At 43.1% G+C, this 22,670-nt stretch overlaps 1 protein-coding gene across 14 annotated transcripts in view; it reads right to left on the reverse strand.

The window, feature by feature from the left end:
- HDAC4 (histone deacetylase 4) overlaps positions 1–22,670 on the reverse strand; it is a 266,734-nt gene that overhangs the window by 152,633 nt on the left and 91,431 nt on the right. For 13 of the 14 annotated variants that reach the window (XM_040604243.1, XM_040604241.1, XM_040604242.1 and 10 more), the window contains one exon: positions 10,153–10,224. In XM_040604243.1, coding sequence (XP_040460177.1) covers positions 10,153–10,224 — 72 coding nt within the window. Of the gene's footprint in view, positions 1–10,152; positions 10,225–22,670 lie in introns of those variants that run through there. The other variant, XM_040604246.1, reaches the window with a different exon arrangement.

Genomic DNA, 22,670 nt, shown 5'->3' on the forward strand with positions numbered 1-22,670 from the left:
TTTTAGAGGAAGGCAGAGAAGGAAAGCCAACCAATCTGCCAAAGGTCAGAGAGTAAGTTGGCAGCAGACACAGAGCCTCTGCATTCCAGAGCAATGAGCTGCTGGGATGAATCACAGGTATCTTCTAAGTCAGGTGAGGAACTGTCACGTTCCTTCAGAAAAAAAGACCTGGATGCATTTTCCAACATACACACCGCAAAGCGCCGTTCAAACAAGCCCAGCTGCGACGCAGAGATTAGGGGCCAAGCCTCGAGGTTGCTGTTACACAAGGGAACCTCACCAAACCCATCCATTTCCAAAGCGGGGTTTGCAAGGGCTAGGCTTGCATTTGCAACCACCTGCGTATTTATTCTTCCTGTGGAGAGGCATGTGTGCTTGTCTGCAATTCTGAACTGACCTTTTAGTACAAGGCAACACAAAACCCTAGATGACTGCAGAGAACCCTCGCATGCTGCAGCTTATGGGGCCACAGCTGCAAATGCATCTTTAGTGGTGAAAACCATGCTGATCTACCTCCTAAACACCTGTGCATCAGCTGGAAACCTCTCTCCATCCCTGTGACCATGCACATCTGGAGACCAGCCCTCATCTCCAGCCAGATGTGCGAGGAAAGACTTCTGTATGTCATTTGCCCACCCCAGATAAGAAGCTTGTGTCAGGCGCAGATCATCCAGTTTCTCTCAACAATGTTCATTTACCTTCACGACCAATTAGCTGCACCATCGTTAGTTCCCTGCTCTGTTCAGTTGACTCCTCCTGCAGTGACCATCTCGGGACCCTGGTGACACACTTGCCACGAAGCCGCATCACGGCTCCAACGGTCACACAAAAGTGCCACCACTGACCAAGGTGCCCAGTTACCTTAACGCAGTCAAAACAGTCAATTTAAGCGAATCCTCCAGTAAAAGATTTCAGTGAAAGCTTCTGGCAACATTTACGACAGGATCTGGCTCACTACGGACGATAGTGATGAGATGCAATTATTTTTCAAGTGCAAAATGAACTTGAAAATAGCCCCCTCAGAACTCTGAATCTGTCCATTCCCCGTCCTCCCCCAAAATGTATCAACAAACCAAACCTGCTAATTTCATTCATGACAGATTTTTCTTTCCCTGACTGGAGGAATCCAGTCTACCCAGCAAAACTTAATGGAAATCATTCAATCAGAACATGGATCTCCTTCCTTTACTGGGACGTTATCAAGCAGATAGGTTTGCTTTGACTAATTTTGCAGTATATATTCCTTTTCTAATACATTACACAGGCATCAAACATTAAGTACAGCAGAAAATAACTTGGTCTGATATTTTTCTAATAAAACAGTTTCCCAACATATTTAAAGCACAAAATTAAGCTCTTATTATATATAACTGAAAAAATATTTAAGAGCTTAAGACAGCTTTGGAATAGCAAAAAAAGAGAGGATAAAGCTAGTCCTCCCATCAATATTATTCTTAAATACCTTATTGTAATAGCTTGATCTATTTTTAGAAGAAATTGGAAAAAAAAATGTATTCATGTGTTTAACCTGAGAAACAATCTGCATCCAAGTGGGAGATCACTGTCATTAGTGAAAATAAAAGCCTTCCATACATCACTTAACCAATGCACACGATACGCTGACAACTCACAATCTTCAAGACCTTCATTAGTACCACGACAGCATGACTGTCTATGAGCAGGACTACACATGGATTAATGAAGGCAAGTTTTGACCTAAATTTCACCCATGCTTTGGTCTTCAGTGCAGCCTGGAGAACTGCTACAACAGCCTACGAAGAGTTCCTCTCCCCAATGGAAAAAGGCAGTCCTTGAATTCCACTGTACACAATTCACTAGCAAGAACTGTAACAGCTAAAAAAATAGCTAGCAAAGTATCATTAAAATGTGCAGTACATTTATTCCGTATATTACAATTACAGTTCCAAATCAATGATTCCAAAACCTTTTATTAGATCATAAAAACTTAAGACTAGCTTTTAATGAAATCTCTAATCAGATATGAATGAATCATCTGATATGACACAATTTCTTGAATGAAAAACAGATGGAAAAGTAGTAACGATTGAGTGGTTTAAATCACATGATAATAGTTAAGCCAAAGGGAGCAGATATGTAATCATAAGCACGAGTTTCAAGTTAAGGGACACACCAGCTTAAGGTAGATCTCAGATCAAGGCATTCAAGGGGCAAGTGCCAAGCCAGCACCAACCCATACAGGTAAATAGATGGCTTTAGTGTGAATGAACTTACTACGGCATCTGAGGCACAGAAATGCTGATTTCACAGTTGCTTGGTGGCAGGACGAATAAGGCGGCGATCGAGGAGGACATCCCTGCACAGCCCTCTTTGAGAAGTCTGGAGAGTCTGTGCTTTAGCAAAGCATGGGCACGCAGAAGCAAACCATGCCGGCAAAGCTGAAGAGCTCACGCTGCAATCCAGCTTTCAAAAGACCCTGTATGTTGAAGGCAACATCCCATCTTTCAGGACTTAAGAATTCAGAACAAAGTTAAACCGTTACACGTCGGCAGCAGTCTTGCATTAACTCAGCGCGTCAGTGTTGCTAGGGCTTTTCAGCTTGAAGTAGCTTGGTTACAATTTCTGTTTGTATACTTGGTGAATTATGTCTCAGACTAAATCGTTTTGGGGTTTGGAGCAGGCTTTCTGGGGCAAGGAGAGGGGAAGAGACAAAAAGGGAGAGGAAAGGTCTGTTTAATCAACCGACAGCAATTCTCCAGGTCAGCATCTGGAGACTGTTACATTATTTTAGGCGTCACTGCACAAGCCATTCACCTGATATTCCCTCCACCGCCCAAAGACAAAGCAGAGTCAAATATAGCCCTGAAAATCAATACACGCTGTGGAAGAGCCTCAAGCATCTTTATAAAATGTATCTCGTGTCAGGCGAGGAATTCCTAAAATCCTAGGAACGCAGGTGGCTGCTCAGAACAGACCTGTAGCATCTATTTCCCCTTCAGCAATAAACTACCCGGAGTTAAGTTTGGCATAAAGCACTCTGGGGAGCTCCGTAGCGCAGAGCACACCAACGAAAAGGGAACGCGGACCAAAGCAAACATGCTGCTAACAAACCAGTCCCCCGCAACGCCTCCACCCTCATCCCCCAGCTAACACATCCATCTAGCAGGCATCAGGAGAAGCTGATGGAAAAAAGGAGTGGAGTACAGGGTGTGTTGGACCACCCCAGCCACAGGACAAGCGATAGCTTGAAAAGGTGAGGGAATTACAAATAAGATAAAATAACAACACAACAAAGATTTCATCTGGATTAGCTCTCCAGGGTTGCAGACACAGGTAAAAACATCCAGAGTGGAAACACACACCACAAACAAGACACGGCACAGCCACCGAAAGATCACATCACAGAATTTTTTCACCAAGAAATGCCTCAATCTGTGATCAACTTTCCATGAAATATTTATCACTTTCCATTCATTTCACGGTACTGTTATTTTTAGAAGAGCCAGAAGCAATGGGAACAGATTACTGATTAACAATTCAAGGGAGCCTTTAAATGTCTGCTCATACCATGCCATCTCCTCCTTCCCTAAGAAGTCAAAGTTTAATGTAAATACCATCTTGCATTCAAAGACTCTTCCCTCCATCACCTGCTTTTAGATAAAAGCAAAAGCACAAAACAACCTTTCCTTTGGTAGAGACTCGGTGAGAATTATCATTTTTGAAAATAACACTTTGTGAACAGTCAGAACTAAGCAAATCCAGTGAAACCTATAGTTGATCAGTGTGAATTAATAAACTAAACAAGGTGAGGGAAGAATAAAGAAAAATAGCAAGTTGGGTCTTGCAGTAAAGCAAACTTTCCTGCCAGTTACCTTTCATCTAAGAAAACAGCTCTGTATTCAAGCGCTTAAGATTTAAGTGCTGCTTTCAGCTTTTAAGAGGAACAAGTTGTTAATAATTCATCCCACCTCCTCCATTTAATAACCATTTCCTCGTGGGTAAGAAAGGAGGTGACAGCTAAATATTTTTTTCAGAGACAAAACAGAGTTCAGGAGCTGTGGGCTCCTGCTCTTCCCACCCCACAGGACCAGAACACCCACGTTCTGGGCAGATGACAAAGCAGTACCCACTCCAGCAAACCCACCTCAGGAAGACAAGTGGCTTAATCCCTTGCAGAATGAAGACGCTGGAGTTCAGGCAAGAGATGGTGCCTCACCAGGCTGGCCAGAAAGTTCACCCCTCTTGCATACATCCCTACACATGCACGCAACCCTGCAAAAGGCACGTACTGATGGAGAGTTCAAGAGTCATTAAATTATCCTATGACCGTGACCAACAAAACCTGAGTTTGGGTGCAATGTTGGTCCAGCAAAGACGTCCTGAAGCTTGAACTTCCCTGCTACTCTGCAGGGAGCTGCCAGAGTTTCCAGGTGTGGCAATTCCCTCCCTCGTCCTGCACAAATAACCCCAGATTTGCTGACCACGTTCTGGACGTGCTGCAAAAGGGTTTTTTATGAAAGCACAATACAGCAAATCATGCGTGGAAATCTCAGAGCTGGCTGAAGCGTTATGCAAAGCTTTCCTTGCCGAACATTGGGTTAAGATGAGCTTTAGTAGCACCTCTAGCTGGTAAAACACTTTTATTGTCATTGCCTGGGCTACATTTTGCAGTCTAGCTTAGGGTTGAAAATAATACCTCCTGCAGTACATACAAGGTTAACTTGATTTTAACCATCGAGGCTCTAAGCTACACGAACCTGCCATTTCTCCGCTACCTTATGCCAGAGCATCTAAATGGTGGCAAAATTAATATACCAAGCCTGACAAAAACAGCTGCAGCTTTTAAATAAGCTAACAGTAGGACAATAACCAAACAACTATTTAATTTGCTTAGTGTATGGTTGTGACATTAAAATGGTTTCTCATGAACTCAATGATAATTTGGGGGTTTGGGGTGGGTTTCCCCCCGCCTCCAGACTCCACAGAGAATAGATCAGGGTATTTTTTACATTAAAGGATTAGATTTTCCGTGTGTGAGCTGTACTTCTGGGGCACGATAAAACCATACGCTGTTCCTGTACTAACACGTCCCAGTGTGAACAAGGACGAACGGGCTCCTGTCTGTGGAGGCGCAAACCTGTCGGGAGCCCCAAAGCCTAACTGACCAGCCAGCAATCTGAACCTGCTTCAAAGCCCCGCTGCGCCACGCTGATTCGGTACCTTTCTGAAGGAGCTTTAGAAGTAGGCACACTATAGAAAGCAGGCAAGTATCTGAAAACACGGTGCAGTGAGAGGGCATCCTGTTCCTTTGAAAGGATAAATTAACAAAGGCATGGCATTCGGCTCCGTTAGACCAACTGGACTACCACTCCTCCCTCTTAGAGACAGGGATTAATCTCCAATTTCAAAAGCCTGTAAAATCGTGTAACAATATTAGTCTAGAGGCTCTTGCAAACCATTTATTCACACATACATCAACATTTTTTTCCAAATGAATGTGGAAGTGAGACTGGTTAATTAGATCCAGAACGAAGAAAAAGCAGGGAGCTGAAATCTCATGCATAATCTTCTGGCTGCCCCTGCTCTTGCCAGTGTTGGATCCAGCAGAGCCCCAGTACCATACTGGAAGAGCCACCCCAAGGGCTGAGCAGCAGCACTGGAGCAGATACCGCAGCAGGAGGTCCATGTAGGCAGCGGCATGGATGGAGAGCAAGAGGGCAGCCACGTCAGGAAGAGCCGCTTCAGGCAGCTTAATGCAGAAGATGCAGCGGCTCATCACCACCATTAGGATATCCCCAGTCAAGCCCCTGTTGCTCTTCTAGCAACTGCTCAGCAGCAGCCACCCCCTATGCTTTGTTTAACCCACCAACTCCTAACGTTTTGCAGCAGACTACGATCAACCCTCAAAAACTCATCAGAAAACCACCACTGATTGCTAACATGCACGACAGCCTCACAGACCGCCAGTGGGCTCCCACACAGCTGGAGAACAATCTCAAAAAGGCATGCAGCAGCATTCCACCTGCTCCACAACAGCAACCAGAGAGAGGTCTTCACCTACGGGGCAAGAAGCCCAGTTTCTTCCTCCTCATGCCATGCATGTGCATGCTGCAATGGGTATGTCCCAACGCAAACTATTTGTAAGCTGCCATCAACCACAGCAGTGTTAGACGATTTCATTATTACTTTTATCACAACTTGGGAACGCATCCCTGAAAAGCCAATGGAAACGCTATGGGAAGGGGAATTTCTTTCCTAATATAGTAATTGTACCATACACAGATATCGCCAGGACTTCATATTAGGCCATGACCAATGCACTGGGGAAACGCGGCTGGTCGGTTGAGACTGTTCATCCCAATTTGCAGTTTTATTACATAAAGTTTAAAAAGGGCCAGTTTCCACCTTATTTATTTCTAGCATTTTACTTCTATATCACAGCTATAAAGCTGTTTTCACATTTCTAATACTAAGAAAATTACTTAAGATTGTTTTGTAGCAAAATGAGCAATTAGAAACTTTATACTAACAAGAAAAAATGAAAATACTTACAGGAGGTAGTTATCTGAAGTACCATAAACACAGCCTTATAAAGAAAGAAAAATCATTCCACAAAGTATGCTTAATGAAGTTCTATTTGATTAACCTCAAGGATGGTATCAACAGCACACAAGTGATGTTTTTTATCAGGATTATCTGGGTATTTACACAAATTGAGATCTTTAAGGCTGCCCCCCCCCCCCCCCCCCAGCTTTGCGCTATGGAAAAGGCATAGCATATCTCAGTTCAAAAACACAGGAAAAAAAAGTAAGAGGACAAGAGAGCTCTGTGCTTCCCTCCTTACGTATGAATCACTCCCCTTATGCAGACTACAGCTAAGTTTAGTGCTAAAAAGAAGAAAAATACTTTTAAGGACACAAATACTTAAAAGCCGTATACAAACTTGTGGGACAATTCCTTCCAGTGGCAACCTCTGTGCTCGTGCATCCAAGAATCTTTCTCTGCTGTTAACCATGGCTACTGAATCATCATGAGATTTTTTCCCATGTAACGTGAAGTGAAAAATAATGTGTAGTCCTTGATCTGAAGATCTTCGAATTCGGCAAGTAAAGGTTAAGGAAAAGCAACATCACATAGTAATCGCAACAATTTATTCCCTTTCCTCCCCGGGCCAAAGAAGCAGTAATATTCTGAACCCAAAAAGCAGAAAGCAACATTACCAAACAGATTATTTTATTCCTGTGCGAGAGGTGGGTTGTGGGGGTTTTGTCTTGTGTTACTCCTACAAGTAACTAAGAAATTCAGAAGCACCAATTATAAGTGATACATTTGTAAAAAGAGAAAATACTTTCCTTCCTCAAATTAATCCTTAATTTATGCAAAAAGAAGATAGGAATCATTTTCCCAAAAAACACACCTGGCTGATGACTGAACTCCATTGTACTCAACCCAATTCACTCCTAAAACCATTTCATAGAAGTGATCTAAATATTTCTGGTTTATAGTTGAGATGCTTCCGCGGGACCACACAGGTTTAGGGCCTGTGTATTGTACATCCCTTTCTCACCTTTTTACATCAGAGAAGAACAGCTAACGAGGATCAAACCCCTCCTTCATTTGGATCATAGTGAAGAGAAACGTTTTGGTTTCCGACCAGGACACCGCAACGGTTTTATCTTACATAGAAATGCAGTTCTGGGGATAAAGGTTCATCATCCACTCAAGTTTATTCAACGTGAGGGGTACATAACAATTGCTTTACCATGACCAGGATGGGATAAGGTTATAAACTGACTATCCCAGGAAGTGATTAAGCATTTTTTTTTTTCTTGAAGCTGTTTTTCAACACCATTATTTCAGCCATGCCTGAGACTTGGAACAACACCCCACAAACCCACACACAACTTGTTTTTCCAGAGCAATACTTGGTATTACTTCTCCTTTCTTCTCTCAGAAGAATCTGCAGCAAATTGCTAAAGGTAGTAGCGATAAAACCCAGACATGACAATCATTTGTCCAAGTGGGTAACTCTCTCAATGTGACAGCAATTTTTAACAGTCATTTTAAAAACCCACCAGGATACATAGGTATAGGCAGGCACCACACCTGAAAGCCAGATGATGTGCCGCTTCCAAGATCAGTGAAATTTGTTTGCATTTCTAAATGTGCCAAAACATCTAATTACCGTTCTGGAAATCAAAATATAAGACAGACATTTCCAGCCCATGTACTCACTGCAGGGCTGAAATGATTTCTCCAAAATTTAGCAGAAACTGAGTAAGTGTTGGGACTTGAGTGAAAAGTACCTGGGTGAGCACTCTCCAGAGTCAATGTCACATCTAGCATAAGGTCACATTTTCATTCCCAGTCGGTCCTACCCTTCGCCTGTTACATGCACAACCAGCCTGAGCTTTCCAGCATGAGACAGAAATTCCCGTGGCTCAAACGCTGGCAGAAGTCCTTCAACAAAGAGACGTCGCTGCCTATCTCACATCCCACCCACTCTGCATGAGCACAGCACCCCAGAGACGGCCAGCTGTTTATTTTTTCAGTAGGCATACAGGTGAGCTATTAAAAATACTCAAAATGGAGTCCAAACAGTAAGAATTCCATAAATCCTGTATGAGTCCGTAACACCTTCACAAAGCCTCCTTCAGGTTACCCAAGCTGTTAACCAGCATCAGCCTTTGTCCTGAAATACCTCAGAAGGAAACATCAAACCTAACAAGCATCAACAAAAATAAATAAAGAAAGAAAACGAAACCCAAACAAACAAACAAAAAAAGCCCAAACAAAAACGAAAATGAGAGTAAAAGACTAAACCCCACCACATCCACGATACTGGCCATTGATCTACTGACAGAAAAGAGGACTGTGACTCCACTTGTGCGAAGCCACAGAATGCAGTCCAGCACACTGACACAAAGTAAGTTTAAGCTGACCTGTGTTACCACAGTAGACTTAAAATGAGAATCTCTCTCAGGGTTAGGGAAATACAACCTCCCTTACCTGACAGACAAGTTTTGGAGCACACTGAGGGAAGAGAGATTTCTCAGAATCCAAAGCCACACACTCGCACCTGGGAAACAAGGATCTCTTCCTTTTTTTTTTTTTTTTTTTCCCCCAACACAACAGCTCTACCTCCTTAAAACTTTCTTTCCCCAGATACACGTTTAAGTCCACAAAAATCTAGGTTAGGTCACAGCCCTTTTCCACCCACCCACCCCCAATCTACTGAAATTGTTTTGAATAAGCTTCGTTTACATTTTTCTAACTTGCATTACCAGAAGGGCTTAGATCTTCTGCAAGATCTCTTCCTTAATATAAAAGGACCTAAAGGCATTTTGGACGGCAACAAAGAAGGGAAAGTTGGGGTTTTGGAAAACTCGAGCTCCTACCTAGAAAGTAGATAATGCTTCATATAGCCCATCATCCCTAGTATAAATACCTCTACCTGTTCACACCTGGAAACAAAACACTTTTGGAAGAAAGAAGGAAGAAACACAAAAGACAGCAGCAGAGCCCTTTCTATAGCTTTTCATGTATTGCGACCAAAACTTCGGTTTCCATCACCTGAAGTGCTGCAATTGTGAGCCGTAAGATCTGTCTCAGCTGCGTGAGTAGCAGACAGTCTCCATATGAACACTGTGTCACACCAGAAGGACCAGACCCAAGAAATACCATAGCAGGATCATCAAAAGGCAAGAAAAGCAAACAGCCCAAAGCCCAGCATGATACGCTTTGATCAGCCTGTGTTTGGCTCCTCATTTCAATACAAGGAGGTTTCTCCTTAATGGGAGCAGCAACTCAAAAACCTACTTTGCTGCACGGTGCTCCTTTTAGGCTGTGAAAGGACTCGTAAGACACTGCTCTGTTTTGCTGTCCTCCCCTTTCTAAGGAAAGGGAAACAGCTCCAGCCAGGTGAGGCTCTCCTTAGCCCCTTGCCAAGGCAGAGGGCTGAGCTACTTCAGACACCCAAGGCTGCTGTGCTCCATCCTTCCCCCACTCCCAAATCCCACTCGCCCAGCCTGGGAAAGTAGATGTGTGCAAGTTCTAACACACTTTGTTCCAGCATTTTGCATTTGCATTCTGCTCTCCCACTTGCAAGAGAGAGCTGCAGAGTACTTTACTGCATTCCCAGAATAGGAACAATATTTAATAAAAGTTTCTTACCAGAGCTAGGCATGTGGTTCACTCTAGGTGGATTCAACAGCTCTACTGGCTGGTCTCTGCCAGAAAGCCCATCTGGAAAGAGAAAAAAAAAGATGAAATTTAAAAAAAAAAAAAGCCAAAACACATCAACTTTTTGATTACCTGAGCTATTTTTAGACATTCCAAGCAGAAAAAAAAGATCACTAACCAGTTATCAATGTAAAGCAGAAACACAAGTAGCATAAATCAATAGAAACAAGAACATTAACAGGACAGCTGTGTAACAACTGCTTACACTAAAGCATAAAATAAAAGATACTGCATCCTGAATTACGCTCAGGTTTTCCAGGTCTTTAAATCCACAACTGGTACTGATCCCAATCCAAGGAAATACACATGTCAGCTTATAAACCTTACCATACAATAACTAAATTGCAATTCATTCCTTGCTCTGAGAACTGAGTGAGTTAAGACAGAAACGCAGCTCTGTGAAGCAAAGTTGAAGAATAGCTGTAATATGCCAGGGAGATGTTAAGGAAAACTGACAAATCACTGCAGGAGATTAAAATGCATAGACATGCATAACAAGCTCCATTTTGCATAAGTTTGGATTTCAGAAAGGCATTAAAAACATATTTTGTAAATGATATGCAGAAATCCATCTTGCCGAAGCAGTTCTCTATTTAAAATATTTCAAAGATTGTATCTTGCATTCAGGTACAGTTAAAACAGAAGAGCACAGTACCTACTGCTGTAGACTGCCAGACCAGATTTTCTGGTCACCCATTCCCCTCCCATCTACACCCACCCCCCCGCCCCCCCAGTAAAAGTGGCAGCAAAAAATGCTACATTATGTTTTCAGTACTTGGATTATGAATACTGGAATACAGAAAACTTATCTCAAACCCATTTCTTCCACTGTAAATACCTGCACCTTTGCCAGTTCCATCTCACTTGTTCTCCTCTAATACCTTTCTGTGCTCTGTGCTGCAGCACAGATACGATCAAACCAAACCCTGTCTGGAGACATCAAAGAAGTCACCCCATCTCTCTCGGTAAAAGCAAAGGACAGTATTATAAAAATGTTAAGATGTCAGTAGAACATTAACACACATACAAAACAAGGAAAAAAAAAAAAAAAAAGAAACCATCACACTTTGTGTTCTTCTCCCTCTTTTCTCCATTCCAGCTTTCTGTAGAGAAAGCATAGTTGGGTCTTCTCCATCACTGGCATGGGTTTGCCTCCAGTGACCATACCCAAGGATCAGCGCAGCCTCCGGCAGTATGTCAATAAATTAAATTATAGCCATGCCGAGTTCTTCTCAGACAAGTAATATAGATTATTCACACTATAATTTTTTCGGCTATTGGCTTGTTACTTCTAGAGCCAAGAGAGCGGCTCGCCTCTCTGTACCAGTGGCCGACCTATGGCATCAGTGGGATGAGACTCGGGCAGCTGAGCTTCACCTGCGCAAGCCGCAGGGAGCAGCAAAAAAGGATGAGGCAATGGACTGAAAGGGTAGAGAAACACATCGCTATTTTAAATAACATTCAGCTATCAGCCTCTACAGATTCACATCCCAGTGGTCTCTGCAGATCAGAGTGTAAATGGATAGGGGGAAAAAAAAGAAAAAAAAAATCATCCTTCCTGGTTACTATAAATGTCAGGTTTTACAGCTTTATTTTTTTCTGTAAGACAGGCATTCGTTGTCATAGCCTTCATTAGTAATTTTTTAATTCATTGGCGAACTTCAACCCCACTTGCTGCTGAAGCTTTTGCTATGTTTCTGCACTAAATGTGCCAGCACCACCCAGGGATCATGAGCAGCTCCCAAAACTCATCACTTCAGCCTGTCAGCAGCTGAAAAAAAAAAAAAAAAAAAAAAAAAAAAAAGATAAAAATCACTCTGCTGGGCTCCCCTAGCAACGAAGTAGCAGCCGCCCCAGCTGTACCTGCATGTGCCATGGCTCGGCCGGAGAGAGCATCTGGGAAAAGGGAATGCTCAAGAGGGAAAGGCAGGAACAGCCCCAGGACTCCCACCTTTTCGTGGGGAGCGGAGTACTTCCAGGTTCTCTGCCGAGCTATTTCAGGTGAAGATGTGCCGTCAGAGGAGAAGGACCCACCTACCACACCGAGCCCTGCACCAGCAGCCCAGGTGCTCTACAAGACAAATCCGGGTCAGCTTTGACGAGAATACCCATTTGCAGCGAGGCTGTCGGAGCAAAGGTGCGCTTCCTCATGCTAAACCCAGCACTTTTGAACATGTGACATATTAAACCTGCACCTCCAGCAGCACAAAGCTGCTGGTAGAGGACAACTGACAAAAGCCCAGCTATCCATGGCGTGAGCCCACAGCCCACAGCAGGCTCTCCTGCTGGCCAGACACCGTGGATGGGCACCTGGACAAAGCAGGCAACCCACGCTGATGCAGACCAAACCAAGAAATCATGTTGCCTGTGGAGTTCCTCCAGCACTGCTGTGAATTTTCAGTCTCACCAGTGCATCAGAGATCACCAAGAAAAGTGTTAGTTAGTGGGGATTTTTAAGGCGCTTTTTTTTTTTTTTTAATTCTAAGAAATACCTACATTTTTCAACTATTTAAAAAAAAAAAAAAAAAAAAAAACCAAAAAAAAAAACACAAACCAGCACTCCTCAATCTTTGTCTCAGAATGAGTAATAGACTAATCACAGAAGAACATTTAAGAACATCTTTTAAAGTACTGATACTTTAAACACTGGAAATGAAACCAAACGATGTAAGACCAAGGTTCTATATTTGCTGTATTGAGTGATTAAAAAAAATAATTCTCTATTTGGGGGGGGGGGAGAAAGAAAGAAAAAAAAAAAAAGAGGTGGTTTGGCAGGAGTTACTTGTGTAAGCCACCTCTTCTCCTAAGCTACTAGTATGGATGAAAAAGGGTTAAAGTAAAACGTAAACACGAGAGCTGGCACATCACTTGTATCCTCCTGAGGGGTAAGCTACCTCACACCCCAAGCACACTAAATGCATCCACCCCGCAACTGTAACATAGCAAATATGCTATCTGCACAAGTCGTTTACCGTATTTATATTTTTTAAACCCTTTGAGTTGGTGGGTCCATACCACAATCATGTCACCCTACTTGCTCCTGATAACCTACTGTCTTGTTTCCCAGCCCTTGCACTCTCCTCTCCCATGCAACTTGCAGACAGGTACATCACCTCTGGCTGCAGGATAAAAACCTGCGCTTCCAGGCAGGCCCACGCAGCCCCTGGGATAACCCAGGATGTACCTGGGGCACCTGCATTCACTCCCACTGCAAATGCACCTCCACTTCTGGAGGGGAGGGGTGGAAGCACAAGCATGCAGGTGGCTGCACAGAGGTTGCAGCGCCAGGCATCCCCGTGCTGCAGTTCCAGGCAGCAGCCCCACAGAGGGAACCAAGCATCCCTAGCATCTCCACAGTTAATAAAACGGTGAGAAGCAAAGCAATGTTGAAGACATTTCCATTTACTCGCTTTCTAGCATCTAAAGGAGTTTTGGGTTTGCTTTTTTTATTAAAAAAAAAAAAAATGAAGTAGCTGTAAACAAACACAAGTTCTGCTCTATTGCTCCCCATACACATGCCTTCTCTGTTACTATAGGAGACCAGCAGCAGTGAAAAAGCCAGGCCCTCGGAGAGATTTCAAGCTCATTTTATACACCTACTATGACTCACTGCAGAAGCCGCGCACATTTGAGAAGCCTGTGCTCTGTACCCAGACTGCCCCAGCCAGAACTCGCGTTGTCCTTTTCCCAGCAGCATCCCAACAGCTGTAGGCCAAAGCCAAAAAGTCTTTCTCCAGCCACCTCCACAAATGCAAGCAGTCTCTCCGGTTTCAGACACCACTTGCTGTCAGGATACTGCAGGGGATTCCCCAAAATCACCACGGTTGTACACTGGGTCAGCTACTTAGGGTGAGAAATACTCTTTTGCTCTGGATTGCGGTAGTTGCACAGGATCTGTGTTACGCAAAGATGCAATGTTTCATCTATCAATGAGCTTCACTCAATAAAAAACTGAGTGTCTTGGACTCAAAACTTTGCTTCACATGCAGAGTCAGCTTGGTTTTTGTGAACCCAAAAACAAAGAAAGAAAAAAAAAAAAAGAAAACAGAACATAAACTTGGCTTCTTGAAGCAGTTAAGCATTCTTCTTGCCTCTTCAGCTTCCTACAATGAGCTAAAGATGCTACAAGAAGCAAAGAAATAATTTAGTCAAGAGCCTAGGTGATCAGTTTATTAGGAAAGTTAAAATACTGCAGCATTTAATGAAGCATCATATCTACTGCCAACACAATACTGACACAGCCCCCACTCCCTAACAAAAACGAACAAACAAAACCCCAACCCAACCCAACCAAAAAAACTTAAGCCTTCTGAAAGGAGCAGAAGAGTCCCTTACACCAGTCTGAAAGAAGGCTTTAAAACCCTAACTGCGCTACACCAAAGTTTGATCAATTACTAAAATCCATAACACCCAGTATACCAGGGTTCCTCCTTGTTCAGCAATACTGCTGCCCACAAAAGCGCTTACTTTGATCAATTCATTCTCTCAAACAGAGAGCTAAACCCATGTCAAACTTTTAAAGAATGATCTGTTAAAAAAATTCTAAGAACTGACAGCTGAAAGACGGAGGGGTTTGGAGGCCTAGGCTGTGATTACGTGCTTTATATGAAAGAGAAAAAAAATCCCATGTATTGCATATTCAACTGTGTTGCTTCATAGATCCTGTTGGCACCATGACACTGAAGATAATCTGGTCACCTGGGGTAATCTAAGCCTCAAGAAAAGTGTGTTTTCTGCTACTGCTGCACTGGGTTTTCTTATCACCATTACTGGAGACTCTCTCCTAAGCCAATCAATGTATAATTGACCTTTGTGTGACAGAGGAAAAGCAAGATGGTTTATCCCAACACTTTGAAAGCACTACCAGAGCAGTCTAGGTCTGTAAAGGCTAAAATGAATACAATCTGTTTCCTTTACAAAAAAGTTTTACCCCCACCTACTACCTTCACAAAGTATTCAGCTCCAATCCTCTCCACAATTCACCGCGTATCTACAGAGAAAGCTTTGACAATTACAGAACTAAAAGAAAAACACAGAAATTACCTGTGCCACACACAACTCTACTTTTATCCCTGTTACTGCCTAGAAGGGATCACAGGGGTGGTTTCTGCAGCTCCCAAAAAGTGGGCAGGGATGGGAAGCAGCCTGTCTTACTGCCATGGACAGACAAAGACAGTGCGAAGAGGTCAAACCATGCAATCATGATTTCACTCTTTTACAAACCACAAACCCCAATTTGAATAGTACTGAGACAAACCAGATTACCTACAAAATATTTCTGAGCTCTCTAGTAGCCAAATTTTTTTCCTAAGCTACTACAAATAATTGTCAAGAAAACATCCTCTTGAATTAGTTCTGCATGAATCAACCTAAGGTTTTCACCAAAAATACCAGAAAAGCGCAGGGCTGAGTTGCCCCAGTTGTACCGGGGAGGCTGAACTGGGCAGATTAATCCCAGGGCTGACAGCAGCCGGCAGTGAAATGAATGCCTGCAGCCTGTCCGGTCCAAGATGCTCACCAGGGAAAGACAAACTGCACCATCCATCGAGCCTGCAAGGAGGCAGACACCAGCCTGTCTGATTTATGGCTTGAGTTAGAGAACATTTAGTGTAGCTTAATTTCCAGATGGGTATTTCTAGTCATTAATTAATAAGATGAAGCCATTATTCATTGATGGGAACACTTTATTTTTATCCTAGTCTGTTTCAAAGAGTTGTTTAAGTTACTTTAAAAATATAGCCAGGACAGGTTTGGAAATAGGTGGGTTTGCAGGATGTAAACATGTTGAAAACAGCAAAACAAAGGCAAGATGGCTACAGTACCCTCCAGAATAAGACAGAAACATGCACAGATAAAAAAATTCTCAGAAAAGATGAAGCAGCAAAATGAACATCATCATCATCATCATCCAAGGCAAAGGCAAAACAGACAAGGACAGGGATGTACAGCTTTATTACCTCAAAGAAAAAAGAACCAAAAAAGAGGTTAAAGCATTCAGTGAGCTCTTAGAAAGACTGTAAGCAGCCTTACTATAATTAACTCTGATGAATTTAAAAATGCAAGGCAGAACTGGGAATGAAGTGGTTATTTAAATAGTTTTCCATGTATCCAGATCTTTCACCCTGATGCAAATCACCCTGGCCTACTTGAATACCTTGAGTAAAGTGATGAACAACCAGCATGATCTTTAAAGGACACCCAGGGTACAGGAAAACTTCTGCAGACCTATAGAAGTAAAACTTGAAGAGAGGCAGGGGAGAAAGGCAGGAGCAAGAGGTACAGAAAATCGGCATTATTGACTAGGATTTTATTTCCTGAAAGAAAGGACAATTTCAAGAGGCAGAACAAAAACAAAACAAAAAAAAATAATCAGGTAACAGGTAAAGCAAGATGTGAAGTTGAAGGCAGGCAAATGACTTGTTTCTCTGTCAGTTTGCCTGGCTGGCCAACTGGCAAAAAAAAAGTTATTTTACTCAAGTTATAAAAGAACACAAGAAAAAAAAAAAAAAAAAAGCCAAAAAAACCAACCACACAAAACCAAAAAAACCCCACCAAACCAAAAAAAAACAACAATCCACATTGAGATTGAGAGGCTACACAGGGCATATCAGTAAGAAAATCAGGTCTTCATGAATCCCCCCAAATGAAGTACGCACCTGGTTTAAAAGGGCCCCTCAGTCATCATCTGCTTCTGGATCTACCACATGCACCGTGCTGTGGCAGTTCACAATTCACTGGTAAGAGCCATAAAGCTGCATTTAAAACTCAGGTTTCTCCTGACACCCTAGAGATCCCCCCCTTTAGAGCGTGAGATGCAGAGTTGAACGGCAAGCTGGAAAATGGATGGACAAATGAGAAAAACCCTACCCACCTTAATGATGACGCTGATAATATTAACAGTCAAAAGTACAGTTAAAAATGAAAAATACCTGGCAAAACAAGGACACAACAAAGAAAAGACGAAGGACTTTACAAAACTGAGCATCCACTGTCGGGCAACAGCGCAGAAGATGTAAGTTCACTCCAGGATGCATTAGCAGGCACATATAGACAAGGCAGGGGAGGTCATTACTCAGGGATGTGACAGACTCTGCGGCCAACATGCTGCCCTCTGGTTTAGATTCAACACCACAAGATGAATTGTAGGCAATCTAGGGAAAAACCTCTGAGAAAAGATTTTAGAAAAATGAAATAGAGGGTCCACAGAACTCGTAGTTTTCCCACCATCAGCCAGTTCTCAGCTGAGGGAAGATGACACAGTGGCCCTGAGACTCTTTCAGGATAAGCAATTACCTGCTAATGCAGGGAGTTTGAGACCTCTTGACCAAATAAATTTCTGGTCTTCCTTAGTCATATACTTTCTGGAAAACACTTCGCTACATAGCAGTAATTGATTATTTCTGAGAAGACAGGGAATTATCCCTCCTGTAAGCAACAAGTCCTAAAACCTGAGACCTTGCCATTTAACTGCCAGTCCATGTCCTCCAGGCGAGGCAGCTGCTGCCACTTGCCGTTCACAGCTTCGGCTTCCTTTCCAAGCTGGTTTTGGAGTGGGCTTGGCACACAAATTGCAAAACCTCCAATGGACTCTACCATTCTCTATAATACAGTAGGAAACAAAAATATTGTTTACATATTTCCAGTTGGTAGATAAGGAAAACTAGTGCAAGGAAAACTGTTGAGCAGTCAGATATCCCAGTAAGACATTAGCAACAGTCTAAGTGACTGCTGATGAATTTGGTAATTGTTTCTTTGCAAACCACTCACAAAGCACTAACCAGATGATTTTGGCTATTTTTTCCCCAGATAGATACAGCTCAAAAGTTTGCCCCTGTACTTTCCAAGCCAAAATAAAAAGAAGCTGTTCTATCTCAGTGTCCAATCGATAAAAAGCTTCAGGCAAAACAAGGCAGCTGACAGTAAGCCCAGGATAAACAGCCATCAGTTGGTATCTAAGAGACTATCCCAACCACATCCTTCCAAGAGCATGCATCCACATTTAAAATTAAGCTTCTGCTAAGGACAGAAAGAAAGGGGATGTTTCTGGATCAATGACTCCTGAATTTGTAGTTGTCATCAAGAAAACAATTACCTTGTTCTCCTCACCCCTTTCTAGTAAAACAATTATGAACTTGTCTCACAAAGAGAAGAGAGATCCATCCCCTTCTCTCCAACCACGCCACCTTCCCCATCTGCTTCACGGTACAACTGGAGGTCACTTGAACACGACAATAGCGCACTTCATAGAAAAAGACAGAACCAGCCTCACAGTTACCGTCTCCTAAGGGATGAGCTGGTGCGTGCTGCATCGGGGGTACCTTCCAAGCCGGTATGAAGAGGCGTGTTGGCAGGATCCGCTTCCATTTTGTTAGGAGCGGAGTGGCTGCCCCACTTCCCACACTTTTACGTATCCTGTAGTTTTAGTTGCATCACGGAGCAGTCTGAGCACACAGCCTGGATATTATTTTTTTTTGGGGGGGGATACATCTCAGACTCAACCCGAAATGCCCTCCAGTTCACCTAACACACTCCAGCCAGAAAAAGGGGACTCGTGTCTGGGGGACTGGCCTGAAGGCAGTCCTAAAGCAAGCTTCAAAACAATCCTACACAGCCTGTACACCTCATCAGCAACATTTGCTGTGCTCCACGGAGCTGATCCTCCGCACGGTACTTGCCATCACAGTCACGAGCTGTTCTTCTTGCCTTCCCCTTCCCCCAGCTCCCTCCCTCTGAGGAAGGCTGCCCAGCGGTCCGCAGCCTCAGCCCTTGCAATCAGGCTGCTGCCAGCCGCTTACGGGGGGACAGGCTGTGAAAAGTGAGAGCTCCTCACCCCAACCGGCACTGCCCAGGAGCTATGCGCTGTCTCCATTACACGTGTAAGCCCACGGCAATTTCATGGACCTCTTCCAGACCCAAGAACATCTTGTGGTTTTTTTCCCCTCCGCTATCAGCATACACGTACCACAGCCACATTATGAAAAGTATCTTGCATTTTTATACATGAGCTGGGGGGGCTGTTTTGCTGAACAAGGTGCAAATGCTATTTTTCCGCGTTACTTTTTGGTAGGATTTGGGCTGGGTGAGTGAGGGGGTGGTTCTGCCCATTGCTGTATTTCTAAAACCGACCGTGCATTAACCTTGTAGCCTTGGGATGCCAAGCAGCTAAAATAGGATTGCTGAGGAATACAAGTCTCCAGCCCTGACCGTTAAGAACAGCCCGCTAAAACACCCTGACTTGCATATTAATGGCTACGGCGTGTAACAACAAGTTAAAATATTAATAATGAGAATAGTAATTAGCATGGACATATTATTTATTTGTCTACTCATTTGAAATTTACAGAGGAAAAAAAAAAGTCTTCAACATTTACAAGAAAGCAATTAAGGCAGCAAATGGATTATTTCTCTTTAAACCTATGAGAAAATGCTCAGTGCATATTTCCTCTCTAATTTGTCTGCACTCAAGAAGCTATTTTTGGAAGTCTCCCTAGACTGTATTGTAGCACCACATGTACTGTAATGGCATTTTAATTAGCCCAGAGAGCTGGAAGATGCACTACGCATCCGAAAGAGAAGCAGCCTAACAAAATGAGCCCATCCTTCTCTTCCCTTCTTTGAGATTTACAGCAGCTATCAAGTCAAAATACCAATTATGGTTTCAATTGGAATCGACTGTGACTGCTATAAAAATCCAGAGCATTGCAACAGCCTATAGAATTCAACAAATGTAGTATTTTAAGCACTATTTACTCATACTTTAAAAGGTAGATGGTAAAAATAAAATGCTGCAGATATCAACAGGCAGGACAGTGGATAGAAGGAAAAGAAACAAAATCATTAGATTTGGGCTCTAAATATGTTAGGGTTTGGCCTGCAAGTATAAATAAGAAAATAGCCATTTAGATGAAAGCTAATCCATTCCTCTTTATATGGGGTTGTTTATGGGTCTTTCGTATTATTATTCCTACTGCTACATCCGATATACAAGTTAGCCACCTTCCATTGCAGTGAGTGACGTAACGCATAAACATCAGAAGGGTCTTGTATATATTTAATTCGCCGTAATTCTGACTCCTTTACTTTTGATGCAGTAGAAACTAGGTCAGGCTGACATCCGCCTTGGTTACAGAAGAGGCTGACATACCTGCAATGGTACACCTCCTTCATGCCCTTGCCAATACTGATGACTCCAGAGACATTCACAGGTCCAGATGTCAGGTGGAGCATTCCACTGAAGCCAGCAGCAGACCACAGCACTCAGTACCTCACAAGCAAGAGCTATGATGTGTTTCAAGCTTTCTTTTGCATTGTAATCCACATTGGTACTTCACAAGAGGCAAAAGATACTCTGGCGTAATGTCTACTAGAGCTTCATACTGCTTTCCCACCAAAACCTCAGTAAAGATACATCCAACGGATGCCACTTGGGTTAACACAAAGGTAAAAGTAACACTCGGCAACAGTTAGTAAGCACGGCAACCTTTACCATACTAACAGGGGGTTACCCCAAAAGCTCAATACCTAAGATGTGTTAAAACAGGAAAGGCTGTAGTCCTCAAGATATTTGGAGATTAGTATCCAAATAACAATACACTCCTTTTCAAATGCCAAATTGTAAAAGCGGCGTGTTCTACTTCCCATGCCATTATTTTCCTTATTCTTTGCAATGGGAGGATAATGCAACTCCTACTAAAGATTACAACCTTCAGTTTCTTCAGCAGACTCTGACGACTTGATCCGCACAGAAATTTGAAAGATAGGTCATTTTGGAAATCCACAGTAATAAAAGCATCCTTCCCGTTTAAATGTAAGTAATCTAAGGTCTGTGGTAACCTATCCATTAGATTAAAGAGATAAAGCTTACTGAAAATGGTTTGACATAATTACAGCAAACAAGAACAGCTAGCCATTTCAGTAGACCTGCTTCCCCCTTTGGGCGAGGAAAGTCAGAACTCCCTAGAGCCAGCCTTTCCACCATCCCCCAGGCAGATAAAGCATGAAGTTGAAGAAAAAATAAAATACAAAGGAAAGAAATACCACATTAAAGAAATAGCAGGTATACTACGCTTTTGATGTGTATTCTTCCTTTTAAAGCCAAAAATATCCATATTTAATCCTGGTTTTCATTCCATTCTCCTGTAACAAGTTTCAGAATCAGCCCATTTGGTACACAGAAGACACCTATGAAGTCCAATTACGGACCAGCTCAAGCAGGCACTTCCAGTAGAAGCAAAGCACGTATCCTACACTCCGATCACTTGTCGCACCTTAGCCATTTCTCGCTGTCACTCAGGCAAGACGGAAAACCAAGAAAAACACTTGCTCCCATTCAACACCAAACACCTACCTAGCAAACGCAGCTTATCACAAAGGTGTATGGAACAGCAGCGTCCCGGCCGTTCCCAAACGTGCTCTGACACCTAAGGCAGGAGCCGGCTCAGCCTCCTTTGAGAGCTCCAACACCTCCCGTGGGCGATCCTGCACGCAGCCGCCGGTCAATCTGAACAGCCGCCGGTTTTAGTTCTCCAGTTACAGGCTGCAAAGACCACTATCTTATTTCATGCACAGTCACCGTTAAGCACGCATGCCATACCAGGACACCACTATGTCAGAGACCCAGCTCTGGTTGTGGCTCAGCTTACCCAATCGTTTCCCGCAGTCTCTCTTCTGCAGCCAACATATCAGAAGGTATTTGGTGGTGGGCATCCAACACCACCTCCTGCCTAGTGCTACCTCGAGCCCCAGGAGGACAGCTCAGGGTTTCCACCACATGGAGAATCATAGAATGGTTTGGGTTGAAAGGGACCTTAAAGATCATCTAGTTCCAGCCCCACTGCCCTAGACAGGAGCCCATATCACAATAATAATAAAACACATCATTTTGTATCATTGTGTTCCTGTCTCCCCAGGGTGCTGGGAGACTCGGGGTAGGGTCTGCAGGAGCCCGCTATGTCCTGATGTTAAAACCATCTCAGATGAGATGCTGCATGCACAACAAACCTGGTACTCCGCAGAGTACTTTCCCATGATCCCCACCCTATCTGACATAATTTCAACAAATACCAACACCAGGCAGCAGGAACATTGTCCCAGTCTACCTGCTCCTGATATAATACCAGACATTATCTGCCAGCTTTAGGTAGTCTGCATATAATATCTTCATGTCAATTCATGTACAGATTTCTAAAATTTGGACTTCAGATATTTTTAAATCACAAGGGGGGGGGGGGGGGGCGGGGAAAAGACTACCATGTCAAAGCATCTAAAAGTAGATTCCACTTTCACAGACTTGGTGGAACAGCAATTTCCCCGCTTGCAACGAAGGAGCTGAGACTACGCTGTTTATTACTATAAATATATTCATAGATATTTTCCCTGGCACGAAGCACTTCAATTTTAAAGGCAAGAGATTCATCAACTCCTATGGATAGCTTCATCCTTACTGCTTT

Source organism: Falco naumanni, chromosome 8 (assembly GCF_017639655.2).
Source record: "Falco naumanni isolate bFalNau1 chromosome 8, bFalNau1.pat, whole genome shotgun sequence".
Taxonomy (NCBI): domain Eukaryota; kingdom Metazoa; phylum Chordata; class Aves; order Falconiformes; family Falconidae; genus Falco; species Falco naumanni.